Source organism: Drosophila persimilis, unplaced genomic scaffold (genome assembly GCF_003286085.1).
Source record: "Drosophila persimilis strain 14011-0111.01,24,50 unplaced genomic scaffold, DperRS2 tig00000000-arrow-pilon, whole genome shotgun sequence".
In the NCBI taxonomy this organism is placed as follows: domain Eukaryota; kingdom Metazoa; phylum Arthropoda; class Insecta; order Diptera; family Drosophilidae; genus Drosophila; species Drosophila persimilis.
This window is the reverse complement of record NW_020825288.1, coordinates 2801358-2811707: the sequence shown is the minus strand read 5'-3', so window position 1 is coordinate 2811707 and position 10350 is coordinate 2801358. Positions and strand designations below refer to the sequence as shown.

Sequence of the window (10350 nt, the reverse complement as noted above, 5' to 3'; positions counted from 1 at the left end):
CTTTTACCGCCACTGCGAAAATCATGTCCGTTCACTGCCGAAGTTGTTCGCGTTTTGAACGTAAACAGTAGGGATGTGGAATATATATATAAACACAGCATCTTGCCAGAATAGCACACCAATGGGGGTGTAAATTTGAAACTCGGGTTGGCGCGCTTTCTGTTTTTGCCGTTCAAATGGTACTTTTAATAATAATAAGAACATACTTCTTGGGAAAAATTGAATTTATTGGTTAATTTTATCAAATATGCCCACTTGTTATTCTTATAATTGAATTAGTATTTTAATAAATATAGTTAGTTTTAAAGTTTCTTATTTTTCACTCTTTTGCATTTCAAGCGCATGGTATAGCTATATTAGGTATATTATATTTTCAGTGTTGAACAGTGTTCGATGAAAAATACCCATAACGCACAAAAATACTGATGTTTTTTGCATTAATACCGAGTTTTGCCATTTATTTATCGTCTGTTATGTTTATCGTTGTCCATTATTTAAAGTTGTTCATCTCGTTGTTTGTTTTTTCGTTTTTTACGGTAATAAATGGTATATTTTATCAATGTATTAAATTTAATATTTAAAGGTATATTTAAGAACAAAGGATATAGAAACATCGATTCGCAGGTTTTTTGAATTTCGCTCTCTCAAATCGTGCTTCCGTGCACAATTTATTTCAATGGATTTCATTTAAACCCTATTCGCTCATTCACTTTCAAACAATTTCTCTTTGGCGCTCAAGTTTGGTGGCACTTGCTCTATTTTTGTTGAAACCGTGTTTTTGTCAAAATACAATACATGCAAGTACTTAAAAATAGTTAATCCTGATCAAACTTGATTCATCAATCATATAAAATTATATGGGCAAAACTGAGAGATCTATATAGCTAAGAATATTCGATGGAATATCAAAAACGAGGAATATGTAAACAAGAACTCAAATTCGTCAGTATATGTACGATATATTTTGAAAATTATTCGGTATATTTCAATATATTTCTGAGGTATATCTGATTCATAAATCCGCTGTCACATTATTTATCACTATATTGGAAAGAAAATACAAATAAAATATTTGTGAAATAATAAAATGACTCAGATATGCGAGACAACCAACTGCGGCAAGGAGGCGACTCTGCAATGTCCCAGCTGCCTCAAGCTGGGCATCAAGGGGTCCTTCTTCTGTTCCCAGACCTGCTTCAAGGGTTTCTGGAAGGAACATAAGGCTATTCACGCTTTGGCAGGTACGTTATGAAATATCGTTTAGTTTCAGTGCGCGTCTTAAACTTCGTATAAATTCGTATCAAAATGAATAAAATATTTGAAATATTTAAATTAGGTGGAGCACAGAAGACCCCCGCCGAGAATGGGGCTTACAACCCTTGGCCACAGTTCAAATACACCGGCAAGCTGCGTCCGTTCGAGCAGACCCCCAAGCGCGCAGTGCCACTGACCATTCAACGTCCGGACTATGCTGATCACGTAGATGGACGGTCGCTCTCGGAGGAAGCCCTGCGAGGCACAACCATCAAGGTGCTAGACGATGAAGAAATTGAGGCCATGCGAGTGGCAGGCCGCCTGGGAAGAGAATGCCTGGACGAGGGGGCCAAGGCTGTGGAGGTGGGCATCACCACAGACGAGCTGGATCGCCTGGTGCACGAGGCAGCCATTGAGCGCGATTGCTATCCATCGCCCCTGAACTACTACAACTTTCCCAAATCGTGCTGCACCTCCGTTAACGAGGTGATTTGCCATGGCATACCGGACAAGCGGCCCCTGGAGGACGGAGATCTGTGCAATATCGACGTTACGGTCTTCCATCATGGGTTCCATGGAGATCTGAACGAGACATTCTTTGTCGGAAATGTCTCGGAGAAGCACAAGAAGCTGGTGCAGGTCACCCACGAGGCCCTGACCAAGGCAATCGAGCTTGTGCGTCCGGGCGTCAAGTATCGCGAAATTGGCAACGTTATCCAGAAGTATGTGACCCCACATGGATTCAGCGTGGTTCGTAGCTACTGCGGCCACGGCATACATCGCGTCTTCCATACAGCCCCAAACGTACCGCACTATGCCAGTAAGATCAGATGCTATTATCAACCAGATGGTATACGAACTTGATCCTTTTTTGTTTTGTAGAAAACTCGGCTGTCGGCGTCATGGCCCCTGGACATTGCTTCACCATTGAGCCCATGATTTCCATGGGTGTGCGCGACGCCAAGAGCTGGCCTGATGACTGGACTGCCGTCACCGGCGATGGCCAATACTCGGCCCAGTTTGAGCAAACTCTTCTAGTGACTAACAATGGCTGTGAGATACTGACGAAGCGACGCGAGAACAACGGCCAGCCTTGGTTCATGGACAAGATGTAAAAAGATCGTGCCAAGCCACTGCCAATATAAACAAAAAAATTCTCATTTTTTGTGGTTTTCACGAAGCTTTAATTTTTACAATAAAATCTACAGTTTCTAAACTCTCCAACGCCTCCAACTTTACTTCTCGAGCGGTGCATAATTGAGCAGCTTCTCAATCAGATCGACGTGTCCGAGCAACATGCGTCGGCAGCAGTAGCGCTTCAGGCCCAAGGCGTCCAAGGCATCGCTGCAATAAGTGCGTAGGTGGAATTAGATACAGAAAAGGACCCGCGTCGCGAACGAGACTCCACTGGTGGTGCCTTACTTACCCTTCGGTGTACTCCGCCTGCAGCAGACCCAGATACGACTCCCACTTGTTGCCAATGACTTTGCCACAAGTGAAGCAACGAATTGGAATAATCATTTTTCGTCTTTTTCGCTTTGTTTTCGCCGAATTACCGAATTTAAACAAAAAAAATTGCACGCGAGCGGATTCCGAAATGTGTTTTTAGCAGTGTGACCGTGGTTCAAATACACCCTCAGAAATATACGGTCTCATTTTCGAGATATACCGTAAATATACCGAGAAGAAACCGATAAGCCGATACCGATAACCCACTTAAAGCACCTTTATTTAAATGGGATAGCATCTTAAACTAACCATACAGTATATAGATGTGCCAGTTCATACAACGAACCGTTCTCACATCGAACAGAGATAACTGAATCCCAGGGCCCATGGGTTAGTATAACACATAAATATATTTGATTGTTTGTTTCTGTTTTTGTTTTCTGTTGTAGGTCCAGCGTATTTGAATGGATTGGTGTACATGCACTATCACATTATGCATAGCTTTTGATTAAATTTACCTCCAAGAAATTCGTTTACATGATACATTTTTTACAATAGATACAGATACATACCACAGCAACAAAATGAATTCGAAATCAATTTGAATAAATTAATGATTATATTTATTTAACTACCGACTGCTCGCTATATGAATGCATTTATACAAATGAGTGTGTAGAATAAATATTGGAACAGCGTCGAAGACTATGCCATAACGACAAAAACAACTATATGCTGCTGGCATTGTGATTCTCGCCGGCAACTTCTACGGAGGTGGAGACCTCAAATAAATCTTTGGCTGACTCTACCTCGCTGTCGGTCGTTCCCAGATTGTGGACATCCTCCACCGTGCCTTTCTTCAGATCATCCGATCGTTTTTGGAGGCGCTGTACAAGGGAAAATATTACGAATGTTTAGTAATTAGTTCATTGAGATATTCTGGGACTTTCTTACCGATTCAGACGCAGCCTCCTCGTCTGGCACAAAGATGCGTAGTGGCGTGTTGCTGCCCAGCTGTTGCTGCACTAGTCGCTGATGCTCCTCGAACGCAGTTGCAGCAGGGTCCTGGGCGGGCTGCGGGTGATGTTGGACAGGCTGTTGGAGCTGCTGATGCTGCTGCTGCAGTTGCAACAGCTGCAACTGTTGCTGCTGCTGTTGGTGCTGCAAGTGCTGCTCCTCGGCCTGGGCTTTCAGCTCTTCGAACTGCAGCTGCTGCTGATGCTGGGCATGTGCTTGTGCCCTCAGCTCCTCCAGATGCTGCTGTTGCTGCTGCTGGGCATGAGCCTGTGTCCTTAGCTCCTCCAGATGCTGCTGTTGTTGCTGCTGTTGCTCCTGCTGCCGCTGAGCATGGGCCCTCAGTTCCTCCAGATGAAACTGCTGTTGCTGCTGCTGTTCCAGCGCTTGGGCCTTGAGCTCGTCGAGGTGATATTGCTGCTGCTTTTGCAACTCCAGGGCTGCGTGCTCGGTCTCCAGCTGCTGACGGCGGGCCTCCTCCTCTGCATAGGCCTGGAGCAATTGCGAGGAATCGTGCGCATGGCCGTAGTAGTTGGACACCACAAAGCCTCCCTCCGGAGCCGTGGAAGCCACCGCCGAGGCCACATTAGGCAAATGGAAGGAAGCCGTCTCGTAGGCACTTTCCACAGGCTCACCCAGAGCCGGGGCAGCAATCAGAGCTGCGTATTGCGGCGCCGAGTCCAGCACGGGATGAATGTTGTGATGCGGGTCCTTGGCTGCCTGCAGAATCTGGCCATTGCTGGCCACCTCTTGAGTCAGATCCGCGTTCACAAAGCCAGTCTCGAGCACATGCTCCGCGCTGGGCTTGAAGAGCTGTTGCTTGTGCTGGGAGTACAGCTGATTCGACTGGGTCACCAGATAGGTGGGATTGTAGATAGGAATGTGGGCGGCGGAAATGGAGGCGGCTAGGAACGGTTGCAACTGCTGGGTCTGCTGGGCGTACTGGATGGGGTAGATCTCCGGAGCCGTCTGAGCGGCCGCCTGGGCGCCCACAATCTGCACCAGTGGCTGGGCGGGCAGATGGTTGTTCTGGACATCAGATGGCAGAGGCTTGTTGTTGCTCGGGGTATTGAAGGTCTCAGTGGCGGGGCGAATCTTTGAGGTGGGCAGCGAGGGATCTGGATCTGGGGCAAAGAGTTTCTGCGAGCCCGAAATGGGATCGCGGATTGTTTGGTCATTTGTTTCATCCTCATGCACATTGTAACCCGGTGCCAAGTATGTCTGTGGACGGGCGGAGGCGGATGTGGGCGGGGACTGGGAAGTGTGCTGTGGGGGAAGGTAAGCGGTGGCAAAATGGCCGCCATCGTCCAGCTCCAAGTGATTGTCGTGCACGGCCAGATTCGGTGCGGGTACCGTGTAAATGGGTGCAAAGTGCTCAGTGTTGAAGTTGTTGTGCGTGTCCAGCTGTTGGGGGATTTGGCATGTACATATGTATATGGCATGTGCAGTGGATGCTTGTGTCTGTGTCGTATATCAATCAAATCCTCAAGAGCAGGCATCGAAAAGCAGGTCAGGCCATTCGATTCCTGCTTTTGGAGCTGTGTTCTTCTCAACTTACCGGCAAATTCTGCAGCTCGCTGTAAGACACAGCCGTGGGTTTTTCAAACTTGAAAGGTTTGTCGTATCCGAAGGTTGGCTTCGTCTTAGGCTTCGAATTGTTCAGCTTGATCTTGAGGGGCTTGCGCACTGCACTGGCGGGCTTCAGGTAGACAGGAGCGCTTATTTTGATAGGTCTTGATCCTCGAAGATGCTGATGCTGGTGCTGGTGCTGTGGCACGTGCAGGAGGTGAGGATGACCATGCAGGTGGGAGTGCGAATGGGGGTGCTGCAAGACATGTGGATGGACTGCATGTGCGTGGGCCAAGTGCTGGTGGGCCGCATGTGTGTGTGCGTGACCAGGACGACCCTTGAGGACTAGTGGCACAGGCTGATCGCTGCGTATCTGGACGACCAGTGTGCGCTGCTTTCCAGGGGCGCCTCCTGCACCCGCTCCAGCCGCAGGACGGGACAACTGGTTGGCGCTTTTTGGCGGCCAATTGCCATAGACCAGGGGACGCTGCCTGCCACTGTGCGGCGACTGCGGCTCACAATTGGCCAGCGTCAAGAGGAGCGCAAGGAGAATGAAAGGCTGGATGGATTGATGGATAAATGGATGGTAGTGAAAATGTCAAATATCATTAAATCAACAAAACTTAATTATTTTACGAGTGCATCGAACAAAAACATTAAAAGAAATGAAAACTTTCTAAGCTTCACCACGGAGGGGAACCGGAGGGAGGGCCGTATAATCGTTGGACAGCAACAAAAAAAAAACAACAAACAAAAAAAACTGTAATGGCCTTAATTTGAACAAATTGGCGGTTTTCTAAAATTTTATCACGTCGCCTGCCGCTTACTACTTAACCAAAAGCTGCTTAAGCAAACGAGCCATCAGAGTATTTTCATTTATATACCTGAGTAGTAATATTTATATCTGTACATACACACATGTGTGTCTATGCCATAATATAGTTTCCATTTTCCCCGATTCGTTGCCTGATTAGACTTTCGATTCGCATTGCCGTAGAATGAAAGTGAAAAGTCGAATATTGATATGTCTTGGTTCTGTAATTGTTACGACGATGTTTTTAAAGGCTTAGCGATGGGTATATAAGGCTTGGTGATTGGGATCGAAGTGGAAATTGAATTTGGAAATATGAACAAGTTCTGAAGGCCCTGTGGGTCCAAGAAACTATTTATTGACTGAAGCATAGCACAGTTAAGATACCCTCTAATCAAATCATATTAACCTCATTCCCAGAAAAGGTACTCGCCCATGATAATTCTCTTTAAGATGAACTTCGTTTCTGCTTGGTTACTTTTCGGTCGTCGTGCTCCATCAAAGTGGAAGTCGGTAATTTGATGGCAGCCATGGGATATAACAATTTCACTTGACCAGTCCCGCTACTGGGGAAGGAGCAGACGGGGTAGAAGGTGAAGGAGGGGGAGGGGGAGAAGGCAATGACAATGACAATGTTGTGTGCCGTTAGCCAGACGTCAATCAACGGGTGAAATGCCTAACCGCGTCCAATACTCGCATATGTGTGGTTATTGATTACGTGCTGCGTTTGCTTAATCGCAAACAGAGACGGACTGAGACGCGGACAGTGTGGCTGGGACAGAGACAGCGATAGAGGCAGGCGCAATTGGGACCAAATTGTTGCCTTATTGTTTATCGAGTGGTTGGTTAGTTTGTCGCCTTTACAATATGCATAATAATATGCAAATGCATGCTGCAGGCCTGGCTGGTGAATGAACTGCCGCCAGGAGACGGATGCAGAGATTGCTAACCGCACCGCGCTTGAATGAAAGTCAAAATATTGACACTGGAATGCACTTAATTTCGTGTTTCCTTGGGCTCGGCCCGGCTGGGACATTGAACCTGAATAAAGGATTGGCCCGTTAGGCACAAACGGAACTATTGATCGGCAGCCTGTCTGTCACCAGCAGCGCTGTGGCACCGCGTCCATAAACAACAGTTTGGCTAACCCAAATTGCAACTTGAATTGCAACTTTTATTTTAGCGGTAAGCATTTTATTTTCAAGCCCGCTGCACATTGAGGCAAAGTCAGGCAAGCAGTGAATGTAATTGGTGCACGTAAAGCGATCCATTGTCTAGAGCTCTATCTGTAGCTTGTTGCGGCAAGTGCAACTGCAACTGCCACTGCCAGTGGCACAGCGAAACCTGGTGCATCAACTGCTCTCATTGCAAATGAAAGTACGCCATTTGCCGGCCACACCACAATTTGTCAAATATTCAATTCAATTGAAGATGCGACGGCATTGTCTGGTAATTGGATTTCAAGGTGAAGGTGAATGTGAGGTTGCTGATGAATGTCGATCAAATGAGAGTCTTTGCACGCTGTGTGATCAAAGCAGAGCGAAGTAGATTTGCCATTCAAATGATGTACATTCAATCTATTATTGTGCACAGTGAGAGATTTTTTTAATTATCGCTAATTGCGGACAACAAACTCGAGATCACTGCGTGCGATTCACTTACCCTCATCTTGGTTTGGGTTTGTAGAGATTTTCGTCGGTTTGTCGGAAGGTGTTGAGGATGATGTTGTTGCCGTTGTTGTAGAAAGCTCTGGGCAATAGTTGACTGACCTTTGGCTGCTTCTAAGCCTCAAGCAGCAAGTAGATGAAGATCAAAATGACAATTAAGTATATAATAACATCAATTAACTTCATGTCAGCGTCCGCCGCAGCGCTTTCTTCAGTAGCAATTGCACGCACAGAATTTCTGATATACGTATGTATGGTATGTACTCGGAGCCAGATACGGCGACGTCTGCACTTGTTCAAGTCGCGAAGACAACTGACTCGGAGTCGGCAGTAGAGTCCGGACAAAAACCATGTGCTGGGCCACTAGCTGACGATCCATCCACTGGAAGCCCACGTAGCGTCGTCCCATTGGAAATGCGCACCGCAAAGAAAGTGGTCGGATTTTTCGAGCGTCTTCGTCTGCACCGCTGCCGGCGCAGAAAACTTGTTTGCGCTGATGGCCTGGGCCAGGCTTAGCACGCGACCAACGAGCCACATGAATTGGCCAGCAAGTGGCCAAGATTGCTGCCACTCATTTAAGCCGCAGTGGAAGCGCAAACGAAAGTGTTTTGCCACCGACTGTTCTTGGAAAGCGCAAGAAAGAAACGGCACGCAGCGCGGAGAGGTGGAAAAACAAAAGACTTAGGCAACGAACTCGTTGTCTCTCAGCAGTTGCTCTTTGCCTTAAAAAGCAATGCAGACCAGGCGCACATGAGCAGAAGAAGGCTTCGGTGTAGCCAATGCACTGCCTGTCACCTGTTGCCACTGTGCCACCAAACAGGAGCAAAGCCAGAGATTGACATTACGAAATGTGACAGCCACAGTGGGCATTGACAGTACTGGTGTCTATAATCGTTAGTCTCCCTTGGGGAACCTACAAGAGAATAGAATATACTAATAGGTTTATCCATATGTTTTTTAACGGGTATTCAAAAGTATTTAATCCGCTCTTGCTGTCGATAGGCGCCCTCCTAGTTACACAAGGCCTCTTGATAATGATAATGAGCCCTCAACCAGACGCTTATGAAACATACCCGGGCGTAATTGGTCGGATTTTATGCAGGGCGCGACCGCCAATTTCTAAACCCAATTGGTCATTGGAATTTAACAGCGCTCGCCCTGCCATATGTGGGTCAAAATGGTCTCTTGGACAGCCCAAACTGTGGGCCATAACTCAAAATTTCACTTTTCATAAGGCTGTGATTGCGATTTTTGGTTACATCGTTTGTTTGTTTTTTTTTTCGTCTGTATTTATATTTTATTTTGAAATATTATTTTTAACAAGGTTTTTTAAACATTAACAACATAATATTATTATTATACCTTTTATTTTATACATTTATCATTTGTTCTTCTTCATCATTTTTTCAGCTTCTGTTGCATTTTAGACAAATGTTTAAAATATGCATTTTTTAGCGTTTTAATTTTTATTTAAAATGTTTTTTTTATCATTTTGTTTGTGGCTGCTTTTAACTAAACTAATTGTCATTATGCGCGTTCTGCTCTGATTTCGATTTATTTATAGTTTGTTTTTTAATATTAAATTAATAATTTGTTTATCGCCTTTTACGTTTTCCGTTTTAGTTTTAGGTCTACATTTAAGTTTACGTTCTTCCGATCGGGTTTCCTTGTGTAAATATATTTATATAAATAGCGAGTAAAAACTAAAAAAATTTAACTACAATAATGTTGTACATAATGTGATTGGTATTTGGTTTCTTTTATTTATACATTTTTTAATGCATTATGGATTATGTGAAAGTGCTGCGAAATTATAAAAATATTTTTCGGTTTTCCCATTTCGTATTTAATTGCTATTTGTAAATTAATTATGATATTTTTTTTCAAATATCTTTATTTCCTTAAAAAATGAACGTTTTTCCATTGCCGCTTAAATGTGTAAAATTATCGTTTTAATCTTTTGTTTTTGTTTGTTTTTTTTTTTTTGTTTAGCTGCAAACGTTGATTCTATACAAAAAATCTAACTACAGTAAAATGCTGCATAGCTTCACATTTACGAGTATGATAATATATATTTTTTATATATTTTTTTTGCATTTTTATTCACCGATTTTCTATAAAAAGTTTTCCCTTAAGTTAGTTATACAGCATTGAATAGTTTTATGCGATTTAATTAATATATATGTGTCTGTATATAGCTTTTTCTTGTGAACAAAGCTGCTGAGAACTTGTCGATGAAGCGAAGTGGAAAAAGTAATTGAACTTTATTCAATTGGAAATATGAATGGCAAAGGCAGCTTTGTCGGAGAGTTCTTTCTTCGTTTTGGTTTGGGGTTAATTTTTGTTTTTGTTTTTGTATGTTATCAAGAAGCTTTTGGGTATGTTTGGGTATTCGGGTATGTTTGCTTCTGAATAGTATGTGGTCTTATTTAGTTGGTTTCCTATTGATCTGTTATAGCGTAAACATGATTTGATCAAGTTTCACAACATCGAGAGTTCATTTTGTTCTTGTTGTTGGGGTCTTCGCTGTTGTGTTTGTGTAGGTGTGTGTGTATTTGTGTTCTTATGTGACTTGGTGTGTATCTG

The 10350-nt window shown here is 44.2% G+C and overlaps 3 protein-coding genes across 3 annotated transcripts; 1 reads left to right on the top strand and 2 right to left on the bottom strand.

The window, feature by feature from the left end:
* Positions 1-1057: 1057 nt before the first annotated feature.
* LOC6594806 (methionine aminopeptidase 1) lies at positions 1058-2470 on the top strand. The gene is made up of 3 exons (XM_026986907.1): positions 1058-1241; positions 1337-2074; positions 2137-2470. Exons 1-3 carry the CDS (start codon positions 1088-1090, stop codon positions 2367-2369), a joined length of 1125 nt encoding a protein of 374 aa, XP_026842708.1. The 5' UTR covers positions 1058-1087; the 3' UTR covers positions 2370-2470.
* On the bottom strand, positions 2409-2808 carry LOC6594807 (DNA-directed RNA polymerases I, II, and III subunit RPABC5). The gene is made up of 2 exons (XM_002020186.2): positions 2681-2808; positions 2409-2598 (listed from the first exon to the last, which is right to left on the bottom strand). Exons 1-2 carry the CDS (start codon positions 2773-2775, stop codon positions 2490-2492), a joined length of 204 nt encoding a protein of 67 aa, XP_002020222.1. The 5' UTR covers positions 2776-2808; the 3' UTR covers positions 2409-2489.
* Positions 2809-3431: 623 nt separating this feature from the next.
* LOC6594808 (bromodomain-containing protein DDB_G0280777) lies at positions 3432-7882 on the bottom strand. Its single transcript, XM_026984157.1, has 5 exons — positions 7760-7882; positions 5276-5845; positions 4053-5121; positions 3658-3938; positions 3432-3590 (listed from the first exon to the last, which is right to left on the bottom strand). Exons 1-5 carry the CDS (start codon positions 7763-7765, stop codon positions 3432-3434), a joined length of 2085 nt encoding a protein of 694 aa, XP_026839958.1. The 5' UTR covers positions 7766-7882.
* Between the last annotated feature and the right edge of the window lie 2468 nt (positions 7883-10350).